The sequence below is a fragment of the Falco peregrinus genome, chromosome 2, assembly GCF_023634155.1.
Source record: "Falco peregrinus isolate bFalPer1 chromosome 2, bFalPer1.pri, whole genome shotgun sequence".
NCBI lineage: Eukaryota > Metazoa > Chordata > Aves > Falconiformes > Falconidae > Falco > Falco peregrinus.
Genome location: NC_073722.1, coordinates 75426060 through 75449972, shown reverse-complemented (window position 1 = coordinate 75449972; position 23913 = coordinate 75426060). Strand labels below are relative to the sequence as shown.

Here is a 23913-nt window from a genome sequence, read left to right as displayed (position 1 = left end):
TGCATACAGAATAGGAAATAAACTGATCTTTCATAAGGGAAAGCAATTTCAAAGACAGTATATGCCATCAATGACCACAGCACATACAGTAGACTAAATACATATTGATGCTATAACACTTCAGGAAAACAAATGCATGACAGTCTAAATAATCCATCCAATAGCACAACTCACATTTCTGCTTTTTTGTTTGTGTTTTTTTTTTTTTTATTGTGAAGCACTTCAATGCTTGACCAAACATTATTTTGTATATTCACAGCTGAAGAACCAAAGACTTTCTTCCCTCTGACAAGAACATCCTACTCCCTGGCTTTCGTACTTCTTCATCTTTTTACTAATATCACAATTATAGTAGTATTGATGATCAAGAAGTGGAATAGAGTATTCAGTAAGAAATCTGGCCATGAACCAAATTATCTCAGATGTCCAGTCTCCACACAGTCTCAAAACCCAAAACTGTTTATATGGCATAATTAAGTACTCAAAGACCAGAATAATCTTGAATAGAAAGCAAACACTAAATAAATGGAACGCAAGTTTTTTCTGTTGAGTAGGTTTGACTGACATCATCATCCATTCCTGTCTTGCCCCATCTTTCCTTCACCCTCAAAGAGTGTCAGTCTACGAGGAGGTGGCTGAGAAAAGAGTGAGATAAAAACTTACTGTCAAAAGACCTAAGAAAACTAAACTGCCACCTTTGCCCAGCTGCCACCATATCAGCCTCACCCTCTTGTCTGTATCTGGAAGACGTATTAGGTTCATCAAAGAAACAGCGATACAAGATAGAATGGAAAGTTAACAGGCTCAAAACAGCCGTTCCCCATGCAGCCAAAGACACACATCAAATGGGATCAAGGGATGAATTTAACAGACCACAACACTGTTCTTGCATGGTAAGAATATGTTGTTATTTGCTGCTCTGTACTATTTGGATGTTATCCACCTATTGCTTGATGTCTCTGGAAGAGCACCTGCTGAGATGACTAATGCTGACTCCCACATTCAAGACGCTATGCAAGAACAATAAAAACAACAAAGAAGAAAAAAATATTTTCATGTCACATTTTAAAGCAAGAAAAATGACACATCCCATTTACTTTCACCCTCTAGAGGCTCCCTTCTAATTATTATTCTATAATGACTGGTGGCAAAACTCTCAGGTTTTTTGTTTGTCAAGCACAATTACTATATTTGTCATATATAACTTTACCAGGTGATGGTTGAGATTATTAAAAAAAATCTGAACACTGCAGCATGCATTGCTCCAACAGTAAACACTAAGCATAAATGAGTCACAATTGTTCTGAACACGGAGTCCAGAAAAAATGGTAAAAAATCTGTACGGAAATATCCCAAGGGCTGACTGCTTAATGAAACTATACGCTCCTTGTAGCCAGCCTGCTTTGAGACATGGCTGAGAAAGCATACTAGTAAGCAGAACAACTATGAAACAATGTACTATCATGCTAAATACTCTCGTTTCACTTCATCAGTTACATATGTACCTCTGTGTGTAATTTAGATTATTCCCTATTATCAATATGCCCATTCACTTCTGCTTGCTTTTCCTGCAGTCATCTATTGAATGCTGAAACTCTTCCTTTCGTCTTGAGCAGCTCCAGTGACTGCGGTTCAGTTTACATGCTCACCAGAGCACTACTGAGGGGCTAAAGAATAGAAGAGTCTTACCCTTGATGCACTTCCAGTTTTCACATTAATTTATTAAAGCAATTAAACCTGTCTAGCACTCCTGGACAAAGACAATCACAAGAAGCATGTACTCAAGCATGAGCATGTTTTTTCAGTGAACGATTCTCTCTCACGCACACCCCACCGGCAAATGGGTGTCCCAAGTCTTCCCAGTGCTAGTCCACAGAGCATGGAAGTGTTGGAGTCTGGTCTCCTGCCCTTTGATTTTGGGTCTGAAGTAGGCTGTGCTTCCTGGGAGCCAAAGTTTAATTTATTAGCCAAAAGAGGAGCTGCTTGGTCAGGCTCCCTCACTCCTGAGCTTGCATAGCTTGGATCCTACTCGCAGACCTTCTGAACGTCTGTTAATTACTCCAAAACAAGTGAGGAATTGCAAGGAAGATAGGACCTCTGATGCAAAGATAAACTGGTATTTCTGCACTTCTTTGCCCCCACCTCTCCAATCAGTCTCAAACCGTGGCACATGCAGAGCAAAATTTTGTCAAAGCACAGTGTGCTCTTCTAACAAAGAGAGCCAACGATCAGATAATTGGGTGTTTCGACAGACAGGTCACAATGTCTAGGGATGAGCCAGCCAAACTCCTTCTTCCCCTCCAGAAGACATTTAAAAAACCCAGAACAATCCAATGCATCTCAGATATCACAGTCTGAAATTACATGACAGTCTTACAATAAGGGACATAACAGATAAGAAATTGTAACACAGAAGCTCTTTGAAATGATTTTTGCAAGCAGCGGACAGTTCATGTCAAAACAAAAATTATAATTATTTCAAGTTTTCTTCCTTTTAAAGAATCTTTAGTAAATGCTATGACAGGTGTGTTTTCCCCCCTGAATGCCAGATATGCTCAGCTAAATGTAAAGAAAAGCCCAGAAGTTGACCTGAGATCTTATTTCTCTTGGACCATCACTATATTTTAATAAACACATTTCTAGCCAAACCAAATCTGCAGTATCTCCTGGATAAAAAAAATATGTACCTGTTTACACTTGGGTAAGCAAGGTAGCCTTGAATGGATTTAAATAAGTGAAACTGAGCATTAAGGTAATATAAAGCCTCGCTCAACCTGTATGCTGACAAGTTTTAAGAAAAGCAGGAAAGCATCGATCCGGTTCTGATTCCCTACCAGTCCACCTGAGGCGCAAGGGGCAGAAAGGGTTACAGCTGTGGTATATACACAACAAACACTCCTGTAACAGTAAAAATGGGTAAGAGAGACAACATTTAGAAGGAAATTCTTTACAGATTGTTGAAATTCTTGGCATTTCCTTTGAGTGCCAGCACTGTGCCCAATAATGGACAGTCACTCCCCTTGCCATCCTGGTGAAGGGCGGGTTAGTGTCCACCAGTAGAAGGTGGTCATCTCCACTTCCTCAGGATGGCTACAGAGATCACAGCAACGGAGCAGAGAAGATAATGGCACAATATGATGTTGCACGAGACTGATGAAATAGCTGGTAAAACACTATGCACCCCATGCAAACCAAAGGATAGCTCTCCACAGGACACAAGAGTGCAAGAAAAACTGACCTAAGGCCCAGTATGAACAGATTTCAACTCACTGGAAATTTTAGAAGCTATTCATATTTTATTTTAATTTGGATAATTAATAAACACTTGCAAGGCACATAGCTGTAGATTTTTCTTAAACTCATTAATCTTTGCAAATTACTTTTCTCCTCCTTTCATGCATACAAACCCACTGAAATACCAGATCCTCAGAATTTGACTTAGTTGAACCTAAGATATCACCTTCTTTCTCCTTGGTGTAAGGGATACCAATTGGGTGAGCTAGTGACATGTCAGCAACACAGCATCTAGCAACCCTTGGGCCGATGTGATGGTCTACGCACAGCTCAAAATATGCTTCAGGCATTGAAGGACAGGAAAGCAGTAAAAGACGACATGACAAGACGGACCCGGTACAAGTCCTTTTAGGTAAGCTGAAATGTTAGCGGAATCTGTGTCCCTGAAAAACAATCACTTGAAGGCCCTGCTTTTCTAAACTAGGTCAAAACAAGCTAAAACTCCAGTCTTAAGCATTAGGTTGTGGTGTTCAAAAGCAGTCAGCACTGATCAAGTTCTGATCCAAGTAAGTCTCCTGGTGATTATCAGTGGGACCCACATTAGGACTAATGCAGAGCAGCTATAAAAAAAGAATCAGAAATTTAATCTCTTCCTCCCATAGGATTAATGTTCATGGCTGATGTTCATCAAAAAGGCAAAACATCAATTTGAAATATTCAAGTTCCAGGGCAGCTAGACTTCAGAGCCACTACTCTGCAGGCAAAAAATGAGCACCTGAGTGTTTAAGGTACATTGCACATCCCATATCACAGGCTGAGCCTTTTCTTCCCTATGCCCAGCAGCCCAGGAGCAGAAATTTCTGGAAGGAGAGTTCTGTGCCAACGTCCCATACCTCAAGGAAACAGGATTAAGAGGTTGCCTCATGGTGCTTGAATGTCAGGGAAATAGAAGAGCTACCGTCTCTCATGCATGGCTATTCTTTTCCCACCTCCCTCTCACTCCCTGACCATCAGACCTCCTCTACCCAGTCTTCCCATCTTTCCCAAACCCAACTCATCCCCACCATCTGCTTTTTCTCCACAAAACAGACTTTTGTTAACTAGAGGACTCGGAGAAAATCCTCAGAGCATTTCAGAGGAGATATCAATACCAGGTGGGAGAGAAACGTGTTGCTGCATGCCCTACAACAGTAACACATGCTTCTAGATTTAAAGCTACTTGCCTTCTGTCCCTTCCCGCAAAGGATAGTTTGGGCAGCAACTCTTCCCTTACCGCAGGCTAAAATAGGTAAGGGGTGGCAGAGGTACAAAGAAACATATGACAGTGAATGCCAAGCCCTGCCTAGAGAGTTACTTTAAACACCATTGAGCAGGCTTGCTCATATTCACCTAAACAATTCACGTACTTTCAAGAGAAAGGAAGAGCTTTCTCTCTCTGTGTCTCTCTCTCTCTCAGAAACTTAAAAGAAATAAATCAATGTTTAAAAACCTAAAAACCTGAAACATTACCATTCCAGAGACAACTCTGACCAGGTCCTAATCCTCCGTGCATCCTCAACCTGAAATCAAGACAGCCTTTGATAGATCATCCACAGCTATGACCAGTCTTTGGCTAAATCTGCATACAATTTTTAAAACAGGAACAGATCCTGACATGGAATTAACATTACAGCCTGCAAACTTTACACATAACACTTGACATAAGGGTAATTCTCTGATTTCTCCCTGTAAAGCATAAAAAGCATTGTGGAACAGATAGAGGTGTTTAATAGTGGTAGCACAAATTTCAGAGTTTCAGGGAGAAGCAGTGACAGGGTTAAAAGAGAAAGTGCAACAACCAACTAACTTCGTAATCCACCTGAAATAACAGTTACATGCTTGATTTTGTAACAATTAGCACAAAGAACATACCACCAGGCTAACAAGACTTACCACCAGAAACAAAATGTGTCAGCAGCCTTCAACAGCATTTTGTCAATGGACGTTGCTCGGTTGGGTTTAGCACTGCCAGTCCTGGTCAAAACAGTTACCTTTTTCTCAGGCAAACTTTAAATCAGGATGCACAGACAAAACTTGAAGTAACTATATGTCCTTAACAGTCTGTAGGACATGGTAACATGGAGATGACAACTTGACCAGCTACACTCATTCGTCATATTTCAAGTATGACCGATAGTTCTCCATGTTCTCACAGCCTGCACACCAAGATGAATTGCCAAGTGTGATTCTCCTTCAGGAGGCCAGAAAAGGCTTCTCTTTCATTGCTTCCCTTCCCATTACGTACCACACAAAATCTAGAGGCATAAAACTAAGCCAAGGAACAAAGCTGCCAGGAAAAGATGAATGAACAATTCCACTACCCTCATCTTAGCTATCATCGAGGCATTTATACCACTCCACGTAGATTCCAAAGCAAGGCCTAAGCTTTGCTTTTAAAACTGGTTTCACTACTTCTCCCACCCTCCTCTGTTTCTCAGTTTGGACAACAGCAGGTGTTTACAGCAGTCCAACCAGCCACATTACACAGCGTACATCTGAAATGAAGCTCAGGAAAAAAAAACCTGCAAAGAGAACCAAGACTTAAAAGCCCCATCTCATAGATGCATAGATGGTGTGTAGGAGGTGGAAAGAAGCGTTGCTAAATCTGTTACCTTTCCTGTGAATGATGAGCACACCACCCCTTCCAAAAATAGACTATGAAGGAAACATGCTGATGACTGTGAAAAGCAAGTTCACTACCCTGGTTTAGACAGCAGGTCAGGTGTATGTGAACACACACCCTCCTTCAAAGCTACTAGAATAGCTATTACCTTTTTTTTTTTTTTTTTTTTTTTAAGAAGTAAACAGGTGAAATTTACTGGAAGTAATGACGCTTGAAAAAATTAATCCTCATTTCAAGGAGCTGTTCTATAAATTCCAAGCTAACAAAAGGAAACATCTGACATAAAGCTTCTAGAAGAAGTTTCTGTCTTCCACCTGTTGGTCTGACAACCCTGTGCTACACTCTTATCACAACAGCCATCACTAATCCCTCCTGCCCTCGCCCTTTAATGTTCTGCTACACAAATAAATACCTGTTTATAACAGGGCAGTACAGGGCCTGTCTCTGTGCTGTGGGTAGTGAAGACTGTTTAGCTGCTAAACGCATTGACCCAGCACTAAACACAGTAAATGCTCCTCAGACAAATTTCTAAGACCATGGTAGGATGAGGAGGGGGGAAATCATTCTTCCACCTGAGGATCCATTCAAAACACATTTGTATTTACATCACTTTTCCAGTCATGCTTCTCCTGACCTCTCAGAATAATTTTCTCCAGCGAGGGAAATTAATTCAGCCTCCAACTCTCTTTGATCTCTGATCTTCCTCTACAAAATAATTTACATACAGTGTGTCTACCTGAACTCTGTCAGTTATATCTTGAAGTATTTGTAAGATGAAATATCACATATACAAAATTAAAAGTGACCCAACGATTAAGTGATGCTACTAGGGATCTGAAAAGAGACATTTGTTCAGATCAACTTCACAAAGCATTAGCTAAGGCAGACAGGGGTTAAACAAGCATCTTACAGTGCAATTCTTACATGGCTAAGATATGCTGGGTGTCAACTAATGAACCAAAGCGTTTGATACCACAGCGTAATGTTATTTTTAATTGCCATAAGTATATTAATTAGACAAAGCATAACTGTTTCATGTGCACATTATAAACTGAAATAAATTATACCAAATTGGCCAGTGACTGCATACACACTCAGAATTAAACCACATTATTTCAACACCTTTAAAGTATTCACTGATCATCAATTATTAGCTTAATTACAAGTACTTCACATTAGAAGCCATCAGAAGCTCATAGTCAGTTCTCAATACTATATCTGCTAACAGGTTTTATGGCTTCCAGCTCCCTCCTAAACACCTTCACAAAATTAACAGAAGCTCCAAGTCTTCAAAGTGTTCTCCACCAGCTCAGTTGCCTTTGTCATTTTCTTCCCCAAGCATATTTTGCACTTCTAACTCTAAAAATAATTTTATCTGGACATGATAAGTTGGTTTCAACCACCAGAATCTTCCCTTCTTCAGCTTGAATAGACACTGCCTGTTAGAAATACTGTTTTTATGGATAAGAAAACATTTCTCATGAATGACACTCACCCTGACAGCCTAATAGAATTTTTCACACCACTCCAGGGCAATGCATGTCTGTCTAGACCAGAGTGCACCCTTTGGGCCCTAAAACCATCACAGGGAATTAGTTAGAAAAAAAAAATATAAAAAATCTGCCTGTCTTCTTTACATAAAATAGCACATGAAGAAAGGATTACATTTCACAATGAAGAGGTATACCAAAGGTCAGCCAAAAGAGCCTAGAGCCTTTGTTTTGTCCCACAGCCCCAGAGAAGAAACACGTGTGGCTGATATAATGCTGGCAGGGTATCAGCTGCTTTCAGTGATGCCCCTTCCATACAAGATGGAGTGGGAGGTGGGACAGAGGGATTAAGCAGCTTCAAAGGCACAAATCCTGGTTTATGGGCTTCTGAAGGAAACGCAGTTACAGACTGCTCCTCTTTCTGTTTGCAGCTAACCTACCAAGCAGGGCAAAAGAAGTTATTTATTGGCTGTGTCTCCTCATCTTGACTCTTCTGACCCAAGCCTGGCAAACCTCCACAGCATGTGCTAACAAAGCACCAGCAAACAGCTCAGAAAGCTAACACCAAAAGCTTGGAGGGCAATCAATGTCTAATGTATTTCAGAATCAGGTCTCTGCCTGCTTCACTCTTCCAAAAGTGTATTTTTTTAGAGGACAACTTTAGCAGCTTACACCTCCAGTTTCCTCACAGGGAATATTTCACATTAGACAAGGCACTGGCAAAAAAAAGGTCTGCAATCTAAATTTTCAGATGTATTTCTGAGACATTCAATGTAGCTTTCTCCAGTAACAAATTCCAGTCTCCAGATATATCACAGAAGCTTTTGAAATACTTTGAGACAAGTACTTAAAAACTGAAAAATTATTGCCAATAATCCTTACACAGGCTACTTAAGTTTCTCTAAGGGAGAGATTTAACACGGCTGAAAGCAGTTGGGAGCCAGACAGTTTAATGACAGCTTATTGTAGAAAAGATGGATCATCTCTTTCATTATGTACTAGCAGCTTTGAAAAAATCCCAGACACCCACAGGTTGTGCGTACATGACCTTGCAGGTTATGTAAAAGCTTGTAAGCTTTTATCTATTAACCCACAGATTCTTTAGGAAGTTCTATCAGTGGTCAAAATAGCCACCAAAATTATGTATATCATATGCTACTGGTATTTGCTAATTATCACTAGTTTTCATATAAACTTCCTTTCTACTAATAGTAGTAACAACACGGCCAGTAATTAGGTGATCCTAGTAAAGGCATCCTGCCTTTTTTCTTCTTCCCTCTCAACCTATAGGTGGGGTTTATACTTTTTGGATTGGTTTTTTTTGTTGTTGTTGGAGGGGCGGTGGTTGGGTTGGGGTTTTTTGGGGAGATGACATAGGATTGATATTCTGAAAATACAGATGAATTTACTTCTCCACAAAGAGGTATTATCTCCACACTTCACTCCTGTATTCTTTTGAAGTATATACAACCCTCATCACCAAATCAATCCAGGACCTCAGTTTGCCACTCGCACCTATTAAGCATCCCATTGCAGTGCTTTGCTGAATACAGGCAGACATAAATACACATAAATACACAGTGCTTTGCCAAAATGTCACTCCAGCACCATAAACTTTCATTGCTAGCTTAAAAAACCTTGCCAGCTGCAGTGTTTGGCTTCTACAATATCGGCAAATGGCAATAGCTATCAACCCAGATCCTCGAGATAATTACTTCCAGATAGGCACTAAATAAATCACATATAAGCTCCTTACCTTCCAAGGCTTACACACTTCATCTTGGCCAGCGAGGAAAGGAACACTGAAACATGGCAGAAGATGCTAAGGACACAATTACTGTAACCCAGTAATGTCTGCAAGCTTATAAAACCTGTACCTTGAGTTGCACAAAAATGCCACTATTAAGTTTGCCCAACTATCATGGGTTACATAAAACTATTTCCCATCTGAAACAGCCAAATCTTTTGCGCAACAGTGGGCAAGAACAGGAATAGTTGGCATGAATATGAATCACCCCCAAACTTAAAACATACTCCTCTTAGCAAGCAGCACTTTCCTGAATATTTAACATGGGATTGGCAACTATTTAGAGCAGGGGGAAAAAAATTACATTTCTGTGAGTAGTGCATGAAACCCCACAGATGGATGCATAGGAAAGACTGGGACACTGAACCAGAACTGGTCCCACGCTAGCCTGGGAGACTTGCATAATGCAATAACCGTACAATCCACTGGGGAGACAAACACAGCAGCCTGGAATATGCTATGGGGGCATACTGGGTTAGTTAAAGAAATTGGAGATGTAGGATATGGGATGTGGAAGAGAGACTGGAGTAAAGAACACAAGATGGAAGAAAGAGCATAGACTGCAGAGAAGCAAACCCTTATAATAATAAACACAAAAGTCAGTCTCCTGGTAAAAGGATGGGAAGCGTCTTTTGCTTCTCCCTCACCAGTTAAAGAAATGAAAAAAAAAATAAATGTGTTCTGCTCTTTGTAAATGTTACAAACATTATCTCATTATCACAACATATGAACAACTCCCAGTGAACACTGTATTCACCCTTCTATCAGTTAGCAAACAATTCTTGTTCTTGGAGACCAAGGGAGACAGACACGTTCAGTTTAAGGATGGAGGTACTTTATTTCTCCAGGGTCAAAACTAAATCTGTGGTTGAGAAATTGCTAGAAAACAAAGAGCAATATGATGCCACTCAAAAAGCTCCTCAACTTAATTCCTTCACAGGTAATTAGGAATACATTATGGCCAGAAATAGTGAAGAAGAAGAAGAAGCAGCAGAAGCAGGAAGTAGACTCAGAACATCAATCTGCACTAAAATGTTATCTCACAGCATGAAAGCCATTAGGAAACCAGGAAAACTCACAAGACCTTTACATTAAAATCATATTTGTTCCTGAATTAATGAAGAGCAATAACGTCCAGGATATTTAGATACTATCACACACATTTTCTTCCCTTGTGACTCAAGTCAAGTCCTGCTTAAGTCAGAGATGTCAAAGCACAGAAATGCTCTGACACAGAAAACATGGTCTTCCTTTATATATTGCTATTTTGCCCTCTGAGAAAAAAAAAACACTGACGACATGCCCCACAGCAGGCATTTTCTCTGCTAACCAGGGAGGCCAAGCACAGGTTGCAATTCAAAAATGCTCTCAGCACTTCAACACAGAAACTCCACCTGTTCCCCCCCCCCCCCAGGGATTGTTATTTTCTGTGCATATACATCTCTATCTTGCCTAGCCTAATTTTAAATATTTCAAATAGCGGTGTTCAGAGTGAAATAAAATTAGGCTACTCATGTCCAGAAGTGCTACATGAACATGCACATACTTGCTGAGAAGGAAGTGACAGTTGAGATCTTATCATAAAGCAGAACAAAAGCAGAAATGAAGCATGGGATTTCCTTGCTGGCTTTGTGATTTCTGTGGCCTTCCTATTTATCAACCTGTTTTCTGTGGGCATCATTAGCACATTTCACCAAATAAAATCACTTGTCAACATTGAGTCTGCTTCAAGCACTTTGTACTGTTCTTCACAGAGCTGTTACACAGTATCAACATGTACTAAGCTATACATGTAGGATCTGCCCATGTGGAAACACCAAATGAAAACAGAACACTGTTAATGAAACTGCATTAAATCGCTTCAACCGTAACTGTTGAATTTATTTTGGCAACAAGTCACGAATCATTGACTCAAAGCCACTTGCATTCCAACACAGAGCATTCATACAGGATCATAATGCAATTTCACAAGTCTACTGACATTTGTGCCTCTGTACAACCTAAGACTATTCCTGAGCTTTCCCATCCAAAAAACCATGTGCACTGTCACCAGGGGGAGATTTGACTGCCTACATAAAGCAGATTCAAAACCTTGGTATCACCTGCCTATGGGCACCTTATGATTTATAATGAATCAGAGGTTCCTGTTTCAAGAACATGGATTAGATTTACAGAACTGATTTGTTACAGATGTTTTAATACAATACACCATCATTAATTCCGAGACCAGTAAGAAAGGCCCTACCAAAATAAATCAGTTCAGCTACACCACAATCAAAGAGATATGTCAGTGACAGTCCCAATTCTGTCACAAATTCAAAGAAACAGCTAACAACTGCCTTCTCTTAAGAGAGGTCTTCTGTGATTTAGCTCCTGAGATACATGGGTTCCCTAACAGGGAATCTCTCTCCTCATTCATTCACTCCCAATCCATCTACATACATGAAAAAAGGAAACCGCTAATTGCTGCTAAATATCCTTTATGTTTTGGAGCATCTCTGACACATTATGCATAGTTCAAGAAATAAAACAGTAAGGGGAAAAGTAAAACCTATCTCAGACTATGGGTTCTTCATATGTTACGATTTAAACAGAAATCTGAAAACAAGTATTGTCTGACTGATGTCCAGTTGTGACTACCTGAGCAGGCCTTCTCCCACAAATCATCAAAACACTTTGGCTTCCTTGAGGAAGATTTATTGTCTACTAGTTCCCCTACCAGAAACCACAGTATGCAAGCTTTCCAAACCACTGCTGTAATTGCTCCTACAGATCTAGTATCACATCACAACCATGGTCAGGCTCACCCTGAACCACCAAAAATCCCACCCCTCTGCATTGCACTGCAAGGCAGAACTGGCACTGCTTGGCTCAAGTGTAGAGGGCTAGACCTCTGGCTGCTCAGCAGGCTTGCTAGACATCTAGATTACATATATTTAATCATAAACTTACCCATTCTCTACTGTGACCTTCTATTAAAGCCATAAACTTCAACAAGTAGCTGAGGAGGGCAACTAGATATTGCTGCACCCCTGCAGCCTGCTTGCTCTACAGTGTCTACTGAAAAGCATCAACTCCAGAATGTTACTAAAGTTTCTTCACTTAATTCAAGCTTTGACTTTTTCCTCGTAATAAACTCTAGGGGAGATGAACACACCTGCTTATTCCAAGAAAAGAAAAACAGTTTAAGTCTCATGCAACTCACAGTGATTGTCCTGCCTTTTGCTGGGGACTATTAGCCTTTTGAGACTTCAGCTGGCTAATAGCATAAAGTGTAATGGCAAGGTGGAAAAACTCCCTAATTCCCTTTCTGAAGAAGGAAATTGGCTCTCTCTCCTCCATAGTTTTTCCTTTGTGTTTTTGAGCTAAGCTTTTCAAGATCGACTCACCTAGACTGGAAAGAAGATGGGGAACAGTGATCCTTGAATGAGCCGAGTGTCCTGTACAGTATACTGATGGTCAGAAAACTAGGAGATATTCATATTCTATCCAAATGCATGGTTCCACCTAAACCCAAATTTTGCCATTATTGGAGCTATTTCCAGAACCTTATTTACAAAAAAAAAATACACTGAAAAAAAGCATCTTAAAAGTTTCAAGAATTTTCCATGTGTGTCCTGGTTTTGGGGGCTGCCGTTCTGGGGTGTGGGCAGGTGGCCATCAGTGAAGTGGCTGCATGGTACTTAGTTGCCAGTCAGGGTTAAACCACAATGTGGCACGTCAGTATTATGGCACCACAGGAAACAAAAATATGCAAAATATATCTCAAAAAGATAAACAGAGACAAAATGAGAAATTGCTTTTTCAAGTACTAAGCAAGGCATTGATATTGTATGCAGGTAGCAAGGGGACTACTGAAACAGTGAAGGGAACTTAAATGTCAGGCATTTAAACTTTGGGGACTGCTACCCAAGATAACTTCAGTAAAAATGAAATGTCAATCCTAAGTTTCTACTTATTTCTATGTAAGATTTCTACAGAAGGATTTCTAAACTGATCTCTGCATTTTTTTTTTAAATCAAACTGTAAAGTGCAAAACCTAAAGATTTCATATTCTGCTTTTTAGAAAAAAAAAGTACAAGTGGTAGGTAATTAAAACTTTCAAACACTGAGCAATCTTAATTTGCAACAAGACAAAACAGAAATCTTGGAAAGATTCTTGCATTTCAAAACCAGGTGTTTAACAAAGCAGAAAAGAATCCTCCATTCTGCCACTGAAAGAGACACAAATTTTCAGAGGCACTTACAGGGCTGGCATCCCTTCTCCCAGTAAGATTGCCCAAATGAACAAGTAATAGCTGGCTGGAGTACATTGTGATACTTGATGTCTTAATCAAAACTGAGTTGCTCTCATCGAAATTAAAAGGTGTTTCATCATGTCTTTATTCTCAGCAGCGCATACTGTAAAAAGGATGAAAAAGGCTCCTACACATTGGTATATTATAGTGAATCCCCAAAGTGGATTCACCCTGGCTCTAAGCGATGTATAATGCTCCATGGACAAATTCAGCTGCTCATAAAACTAGCTATTCTGGACAAGAAAAGCAGTAAGACAAGAAATGCTCTACACCTGTGGGGTCCACTGCACCGCATGTTCATGATAGAACAGTGTTTGAATTCTAAGAAGTCTCAGGAAATACAGGCGGGGCAGGGGAGATATAGTAAAGTTGCTTTCTGTATCACTTCCATTAGTCTATATTAATTTTCATATTAAATGCAATGAGCAAGGCATTTAAGTTAAATAATACTGTCTATGGAAAACAATGCCTGACGCCTAAATTGACAGTCTTCCCACTCATGGCTGTCTTTTCCTCTGAAAGCTTGGTAATTAAACCAATGAGCTATATTACGTGCTCTGTAAGGATATGATCTACCTGCGTGTTATCTACTGCTGTAATTTTATGTTTGTATTTACACTACTATTTACCGTAACCTTGTTAAATTAAGAGACGCTATAGAAAGAAAAAGGATTTAGGACATATAGATACCAAACACAAACCATATAGATCCCAGACTTGGCAAGGGCAAGACCTGCTACTCTATTTACTTTAGTAAGATCTTTGCATGGTACTCAAAGTACTTCGAGGTTTCAGCCTACTGGGGATTTTGGTGCTAGAATAGTATGAAGTTACTCATCATGGAAATCATAGAACTTACCAACTGATTTATTCTTGAGAGGCTAGAGAACCAAATGACATTAATTTAGTGAGGTTAAGAACTTCAACGAGTGAATTACCTAGCTCAAAATAATAAACTTTGTAATCCGTATTTTCTTCTCAGGCAGTGCTATATACTAGACAGTCACTAGCTAGTATGCCTCCATATGAACATGTATATGTTCATGCTGAGCTGAAGGTATAATATTCAAATGATTTCACAGCTTTCTTAACTCAGGAAGAAACCATGCTCATTCCTACAGCAAATGCAATCATCATTAATATATATTTTTTAAACTCCATTAATTTAGAAGCACACTCACGCTGTACACAGAAATAAAACATACACAGGGACAGAATAAATTCAAAAGAAATGTTTCATCTGTATAACCCACTACCTCAGCTTATCACCTTCTCTTAACAGAGAGGAGAAAGCATGAAGGAGAGAAGCAATGTATTTTCTGCTTCCAGAAAGAGTCCCAGTGTTTAAAATAACAGTATTATTATGAGCCAGTTTTTAAAATTAGGCTCAAATTTACAACTAGTTTATGAAGAGTTAGCCCATTTTTAATCGGCTGTATGCTAAATGCTAGTATGCATTAGAAATAATTTGTGAGTACATGCATGCTGGCAACATACGAAAGAAGTTCTGGAATCTAAATAATCCTCAGAGTTGTTTTGCATTTATTAAAATGCTGCTTGCAGTATGTGAACCCTTTTATTATTAATTCAAGCCTGCTAACTGCCACTACCCTTGCTGTGTTAAGCAGTGAGTTTCTGCCAAAGCATAAATCCCCTGGCGAGTCCTCACATGGGCACTATCAAGTCAGCCTTCTCATTCACCCGTCTCAGCTGTCACTCTGCACTGCCTGCTTACACCGGCTGTGGGGTGGGGAGGTGACAGCGTGGTGTGACAGCAGCCCTCCAGCCTGGCCTCAGCTGCATGGTTAAACCTGTGCTTCATGGTTCAAAGCACATCAGTATTAAAGGCTGCACTAGGCAATCTTAGACAAACTTCTTGAGAAGGCATTTTACCAAAAATCTGCTTAGTAATTTCCTTTGCCTAAATATCGTTGTATCCACAGATAAAGAAACATGAGTGCTTTCAGCTAGCTGAAAGTCATAACCAGATATCCATCACGGCACAAGAAAAATGCCAGTTACCATGCAAGACTGCAGGCTGTCACACAGGTGAGCAGATCATTAGTAACAGATCCCAGATAGGCTTCCAGACACATTTGGAAGCAGCTGATCCCAGCAAGGTGCAGGGACTTGGACTTGATGATCCTTATGGGTCCCTTCGCGCTTGAGACATTGTATGATTCTGTATTTATTTCACAGTCCCTGACCCTGTAATTGATGGCAAATAAGTGAACTCCTCCAGCAGTGTGGAGGTTGAGTTTATAGCAGTTCAGAGGAATAACTCAGGTTGGGAGGGGCCTCAGGAGGTCACTTTGCTACATTCAGTTGGAGGATTTGGACTTGATTACGCAGGTCCATGTGAACTGGAAGAAATAATTTGCCACAAATTTAGAAGCCAACTAAAACAACAGATTATTTGCTATTGCCTGTCAGCTGTCTGTATCTGTAATCATGCTTCTATCCACTTTCAATGGATAAGCTTCATTTGCAATTCCCTATCAAATCCCATGACTTGCTTACACTATGAAAGCAAGTTAAGTGTTTATCTTGCACGTGGGATATACAGACATTTGCTTTAGGACGACTCCAAATAGATGCCCACAGGAAGAATAACCTGCCAAAGGCATTGGCTAGTCATGCTGAAGCTCAAGGAATAAATTTGCTCATCGTGGTCTCTTATTCCCAGTTTAGAGTAGACTAAAGATATCACAGCCTTCAAAGATGTAACCTTACAGAGATAAAATACACAAAGTTACATTGTTATTTCAATCATATGCCTGGTTGGCACCTTTTCTTATTTCAGCAAGGCTCACCCTGTTTCCCCACTGGTATTCTGAATGCCCACACCTGGACCCCACCCAACCGCCAGTTTACCTGGAAAATCCATGAAAAACATCTCATGTGCCTCTGAACTGCACAGGAATGCAAAAAATACTAGGTTTTAGGATACCTTTACGTGATTCAATTTTGATGTTAACATTTTTGAAATGGCTACTCATCACTTGCAAAACCAGTAAGAGACAGGGTGCAGAGCAGTCTGTGAGCCACAGATACTAATCAGGTAGATGGCCATACTGCATAGATGACCAAGTATCCCAGTCCAAAAAAGGCCAGTACCAAGAATCAAATGAATGATTTTGTGTGTCTAAAGAACAAAGCACCAGTTCCAAATAATGATGCTATTTATAGGACTGTGGAATCATATGCATGTACATTATGGACGTTCTTTCATTTCACAGATGTGATTTTATTCTGTTACAGCCATCATGACTCATATTTAAGCTTTACAATATACAGAACATAATTAAAGTCAGCAGAAAGTCAGAGATTTGCTTCATACTTTATAATTATAAGGATCTATACATATATATTAATATTAAGATAACAAATATTAGATATGGTCAATACTGAAGTAGGTAATTGCATAATACAGCAATGATTATCCTCATGACGCTGTGTTTGAAAAGCTATGAAAAGAATATTCTCAGCACAAAACTATGAAAGAGCTTTAGCAGGGTATGGACTACTCTGGCCATGCCATACTCATGTATTCCCCTGGCAGTGCATTTAAACTTCATTTTGTAAATCCACAGTATAGCTTATACAAAGGATCATGGCCATATCAAAAGCAACATTTTACTTATAGCTGAACAAAATAGGACTAAAAACCCTCCCAGGAAAACTGCTTTGAAAAAGAACAAAACTGCTTGTGAGATGTTTTCAAGATCAATTCACCACAGTTGACTGAATGCCTACCACAACCTAACAACCCTTTTTTCCTTCCAAACTAAAGCACCAATAGGATTTGTCAGACAGACAGGAATATACCTCAATAACAGATAAGGACAAGGAAGACTTCTTAAGGATTCAATTTTACCAGCTCCTCTGGACTGGAAATAAGATAAACCATAGAACTTCTTCATGCTAAATCCATTGCACCCACATTTTTGTGCAAATACTAATATTCTTCATAATCCTACTGTTTTATAATACTTAAATGTTCACACACAAAACAGCACAAAAGGAAGCGCTTGTCTCTTCTAGGTTACTTTTGCCTCTGAACAACACTATACACATTTTGGAAAGCATCATTCCCACCAGCTATCTGTAGTCACTGTTCACCAAGTGCAAGTGGAAGACTGTAACTGCAGCGTATCAGCAACAAAACTGTAGTAACTCTTGATATTGTGCAAATACTTCATGTTCACTTCAGTGCTGGAATAAAAACATCTACAGAGTGCTTTATGGCATGAGCTAGAGCAAAGTTAATCTGAAGAGTTCAGAACAGTTTGGAGGCATTTTTGAGTTAGTGTCACTGTATTAATAGAAAAAACTCTCCTGCTAAATCTTGACTTTAGATGCAATGTATCTAACCAGTTAGTGGACTGGTGCACACACCCTTCTGGCTCGTTCATCTGCAGAGGATACAAATCGTAAACCTGAGATTTGCTGTTTGACCTTTCAGATTAAGCAGGTTGCTTTTCAATGCTGAGTTATTTGTAAAAATAGTTATCTTTCCATGAAACTGTACAGCCATCCTACAGCTGCTGGCCCTCACTAGAGGCTGCTGAGTTCAGAATCGCCACTAGATCACACTTTAAACCATGACCCAAATTTGCGAAGACTTTTCAGAATAGCAAAGTTCCATGCCCAATCCTACTCAAGTTCCCAAATCCTGCAAGTCACTCAAAATACAAGCCATAAACAGTAGACATTTTCTTTGCTGTTCATTTGTTTAACGTAACACAAATCATCCTGCATTCAATACCACTGACACTGCATCTGACCCCCAGTTCAGGGAGACCACTCATAGTTCATTTTTTCTTCTGGAAAAGGCTGTAAATAAACAAACCTGTTTGGCCAACTGATCCTTCTTCACCAAGCCAGTGGCTGCAGCAATGTTCCCTGCTCCTTCCACCGTCTTCTGGGCCACCGCTGTCACTCCTGTCACCACAGCTCCCCCAACATTAGACACTTGCTCTTTGGTCTTCTCAGCCACTGAGGAAAAGCAGAAGATGGAAAAACACTTTAGGGCTCCGGGACCTGTAAGTTTTTCAGAAAATCTATCACTGAGAGCCCAACATCATGAAGAGCAGTAAGGCCATTATCCTTTATGCACCCCAAGCGGATCTTAAAGAAATGAGACTATCCATCTGGTAACACTGCAGCAGCAGAAGCAAAAATAAACCTTATCTGCAGCTCAATTTCTTTCATGTGAAAGATGTTTGACATTTTCATTCATGTCTAGCTGTACTTTAGGGAAGAACAGTCATTACCTAAGGGCCATTATTACACCCAACTTACTGTGTAATGTATAACAATTGCACTCAATATATCCCAGTTTGGAAATGCATTCCAATTAATCCACCAAACACCTGCTGCACATTACAGGGCATGGAAGACAAGATTTGTTTACATTAGACTCAAAAGCCACTGATTATTCCTTTATTTTTACTTTTTTAAATATACTTGATTAAAAAGCAGAGCTACTGTGGCTCAGCCAGATAATCTCAAATACAACCTTTTATCTGATTGAGATTTTTGCCCCACTGCTGATGCATCCATCTATAACATACTAATCTAAAAAAAAACGGTGAATGCCAAAGCAAACTGGATTAACAGCTAACTTCCAAGCTCCAGGGAAAAAACAACTCATTTAGCCCACATATATATCAGCAGTTGCCATTCTGCCTTTCAGAATATCACTGGGTTCTTTCTGCTCATCCATCCCCAAGGGCTCTTTCTGACAGCAGCTTGCACTGTAGTGCAACCACTCTACGAAAAGAGATGGGAGGGATGACTTCATCCCTAAAAGTTACACAGCCAGATTTTCAGAAAAAAAACCCCACCTTTACTCAACTAAACAAGGGACTCCTCTTCAAAACCATCCAGATCATATTTTGTAATTCTAACTAATGCTACGCTGTCCTCCAGCCCAAATGCAGTCAGATCCATCAAATGTATTCATAAGCTCTGCACCCTTTACGAGCATGGGATGGATTCTGCTTGGCAGATAGGCCACCCTTTCAGAGACACAAAGAGAGGACTTTCTATGGATAAATTAAATTTCTTTAATTCCTTACATAAAGAGTATCAGCTGTCCATATCACAGGGCACACCGCATACATTGTTATGATTGACATTAAATAACAACAATTAGGAAAAAGCTAGAAAGGTAAACAATGTGCCTAGTACATGATTTTTATTAAAAACCCAAATAATAAACACCTGCTGACTGAAAATGGAGGCAGATCATTTAACACTCATTCTAACTAACTTAAGGTGAAAAGTTAGCAACCAGCTGAGTATTACCTTTGTTATGACCAAACCCAGGAGCTTTCACTATAGAGCAGGACAAAGGACTACCATTATCTGAAACTAGAAACAATAAAGTCTGTTCCAAATATCTTCCAACCTACACATGCTCATAAGACACAAATTCACAAGAAATTTCATTGTATCCATCCAGTACTCTATTGCCATACTTTTTCGAGAAAAAAAAAAAAAAAAAAAAGTGGGTTTTGCTGAAAAGCAAATGTTGCCATCAGGGAAGGTTTGACATAATGCTAGCAAGTGCAGAAAGACATCTAGTAAGATGCCCCACTTGATTATTACCAGCTAAAGACTACAAAAAGCTCTGGGTTCTACAGATAAAATTTATATACTAAGTTTTTCATTAGTGCTTACAAACACATAACTTAAAGTGTGCATCCTAGTAACATGTTATATCTTCCAAATAATGTTAAGATCTGATTGTGCATGCAGTCCTTCAGAAACAGAGTAATACTATGAGACAGAAACTTGTTAACACTTTCATATTATTCAGAATGGCAAGAAGAAATCTCAAGCAGAACTATGTAAAAAGATTATCATCTTCCAAAAATACATTTTAAGATGATATTCTCTAAGAAATTAAAAGAATTGAAGAAAAACAGATAAGTCTTTCCCGTAAGTTTCAGTATTGCTTTTTTATTTTTCTTCTGTCTTATTCCTGTTCTGGGAGAGTAGGAAAAAAGAAAACAAAACCAAGATAAAATATATCTATATATATATAAATCAGTGTTCTTTTCATACATATTTTCTTCTGGTTTGTTTTTTTTTTTTGTATGGAAGTGACATAAACTGTTTTGAAAACTCCCTTTTCCAAAACACATTGAACAGCAGAACATTTAAAAGAGACAAATTCAGCAGGCTTAATGCTGGAAAAGGATCACATGCTCAGCTGCTCTTCAGCAGAGTCCCCCCTTCTGATAAAAGGATAAAGCATGGCTGCACTATGTTCATTGTTAATAGTCATAATTAGTTTCATTATCTCAAGTTCTTAACAAGCTGCATGTCAAAAGAAAAATATCAAGACATAAAAGTAAAATTGAGTGCACTGTGGATGCTGCAATATAAACCCTCTAATTCCCAATACCATTATTAAACCTACATTTCTCAGACTACGTTGTCATGGCAAGTATGACCACCTACCAAGAGCGACTAGCCAGTGGCTGCTGTTCCCACAATTAAAGTGTTTTGGGAAGGTTCTGTCTGAAGTCTGTTTTCTCCTCCCACAAACACATTAATCTAGGAAAGGCATGCAAACAAAACAAAAGAAGCAATGAATCAGGCCACTAACCTGTCTAGTAGCACAACAACAAGATACCTGATAAATATACTGCTTTTGTTACTACTTTTAAGATTGCTGCTTGGTTTGGTCATGGTTTAACCCCAACCAGCAACTAAGCACCACTCTGCCATGCACTCACTCCCCCTCTCAGCAGGGTGGGGGGGAAGAGAACTGGAAGGGTGAAAGTGAGAAAAGTTGTGGTTTGAGTTAAGAACAGTTTAATAATTGAAATAGTAACAATCACAAATTATCATGGAAAGGAAAATAACAAAGAAAGATTAAAAAAACCCAGAAAAGACAAGTGATGCAAAAAGAGTTGGTCACCACCAACCAACTGATGCCCAGGCAGTCTCTGAGCAGCAGCCCCACCAGCCAACCTCCTGCCTAGTTTTATTTCTGAATAATAGGACAGCATCATATGGTCAGGGACATCCCTTTGGTCACTTGGGGTCAGCTGTCCCAGCTGTGTCCCCTCCTGAATTCTTGTGCCCCCCCAGCCTGCTCGCTGGTGGGGTGGCTGAGTGGCAGAAAAGACCTTGGCTCTGTGCAGGTGCTGCTCAGCAATGACTGAAACATCCTCGTGTTATCAACACTGTTTCCAGCACAAATCCAAAACACAGCACCATCCTAGCTACCGCAAAGAAAATTAACTCTGCCCCAGCCAAAACCAGCACACGACATAGCATAAGCAAGCTGATGCAGGAGGTACCATGAAAGCTCTCTCATACACTGCTTCAGAAATCAGAGCCATGAAAATAAATCCAGAAAAGTCTACACAGCACAGATTCCCAAAAGCACTCATATTAGCAAGAGAAAGACAGTCTTCTTTCATGTCTCTTAAGGAATACCTAAATACCAAAGTCCCCATTACCAGAGTGACTGTGTAAATAAACTCCAGCCTAGTGACCCTTCAGCTCTGAAACCCCAGGGAGAGGAGAATTAAAAACAAAACAGGTTTCCAGTCTCATGTATTTTATCACTTACACTAAGCAGGGAAACAAAACCAGTTAAAAATGCAGGGAGTTGATACAGACCAGTCAAATCAATCTGAATACCAGGCTGTTTAATGATCTTAAGCCATTAAGTCTTTGTAAAGTTGATGCCTACTTTGCATAATGGTGCTGAGAAACAGAGTAAACAAGCCTCTGCACGGTTCTGCTGTGCTGTGGCCAGATTACATCTATCCATCCGTGCAGAGACTGTCCACTCCAGTAAATGGTCCTGGGATGGTGTACAATGACCCTGCCAAGGCTAACTTTGAAGTTCGAACACTGATGACAGCACTGTGCAAAAATTACTATCATTAAAGCTTTCTTTTCCCTACTTATTATAGGCAACTGGGTAACAGGATATCAATGTGAAACCTCTGGAGCAATTCATAATGAGAACTAGTTACTTTCAATTTCAAAAAACAATAGATGAAAACGGCAGGATTTCTCTGAATTAATAAAATTACTCTTACTGCGCTAAATATACCTTTGAACATGAATTTCAGACAATAAGGCTGTCTTCGGTACTTAAAAATTAATTTACAAAGAAGCCATAAATACATTGGGGTTTCCTTAATTCATACAATTTACCGTAAGATACCTAACAGAGTTAAAACAAACACAACAGGAATACCAATTACTAAGAACATTAAGAACAAGAATGATCAGATAAAAGAATTAAGCAAAACACTTGACTGTCTCATAACTGTGGACATTGTGTCTTGACTCAGCTTCAGGAAATGGACACATAGCTGATGTATCAAGGGCTTTTTGGCCCTCATCTTTTGTACAAACCAGTGCTTTACTTTGATTTTCAGGACATGGAGTGTAAATATTTCATTTCTGATACTGGACATTTCTGGACACTTATCCCTAGGAGATAAGCAAGATGGATGAATTATGCATTTACAGTCAAAGGCCAGTAGACATGTTAATTAGGGAGGCAAGTCAGATATGCAGCTAACACCCCATCAAATCAATAAGCAGAACTGCTTCATCTTCAGAAGTTCTGAGAAAGGGTGATCTGACAAGTAACAGGCTCACCGTATTCCTGTGAATCACAACCGGGTATCCTCATTTTACAGTGTCTCAGTGTTACTAAACTTGGTACAATCAGGTCACATTTTATTTAAAGCAAGAAATATCCCAGTCTAGTATTCCTCTGTTTGAAAACAAACTGACCAAAAAGCCTATTTAGTTGTTCAGCACTTGAGCGTGTGTCAGCTCCCAGTCCCTTCACCAGCAAAGGGTTTTGAACAACAAACTACTCAAAAACAGCAAAGCTAGCAAGACCTTGGAGCTCAGACAGGAAAGAAAGGACTGACTGCACTACTGTGAACACACACTCACTTTGATCTGTGACTCTAGCTTGCATTTGACTGCCTCCAACCTCTTGAATAATTTTTATTCACATAAAGTGTACTATTTCACCTGAGGTTTCACATGACATTAACTCCCTGGCGCATCGTAAGATCACCAGAACTGGTGAACTCCTAGTCCTGTGGAAAGAGACAAGTAGGTCTTTACAAGTGCCCTGAAAGGCAGTCTTCTCACATCAACTTTAAAAGCATTGATTTAAATGGATTGGATTTCTAAGACAACTTCACTAGCATTTCTCAGTGTCTTCATATTATGTCTTACAGCATCACTAGAGTGCACCCACATCTGGCTTTACCTGCCTTCTCTGCTTGCCAGAACCACTCTTCACAGAGTAAATTTTTTTAAAGTTTTTTATTTGTAAAATATATGCCCAAGCAATTCCTCTGTCTTACACTACCAAACCCATGATGTTTCATTTTAGAAACCATGCTCTCTGGATTT

General features: G+C 39.6%; 1 protein-coding gene across 3 annotated transcripts in view; it reads right to left on the bottom strand.

Annotated features, from left to right (window-relative positions):
• Nucleotides 1–23913, bottom strand: part of SNCA (synuclein alpha) — a 71060-nt gene that overhangs the window by 35034 nt on the left and 12113 nt on the right. For all 3 annotated transcript variants that reach the window (XM_055797909.1, XM_055797910.1, XM_055797911.1), the window contains exon 4: nt 18344–18489. In XM_055797909.1, the coding sequence (XP_055653884.1) occupies nt 18344–18489 (146 nt within the window). The remainder of the gene's footprint in view (nt 1–18343; nt 18490–23913) is intronic.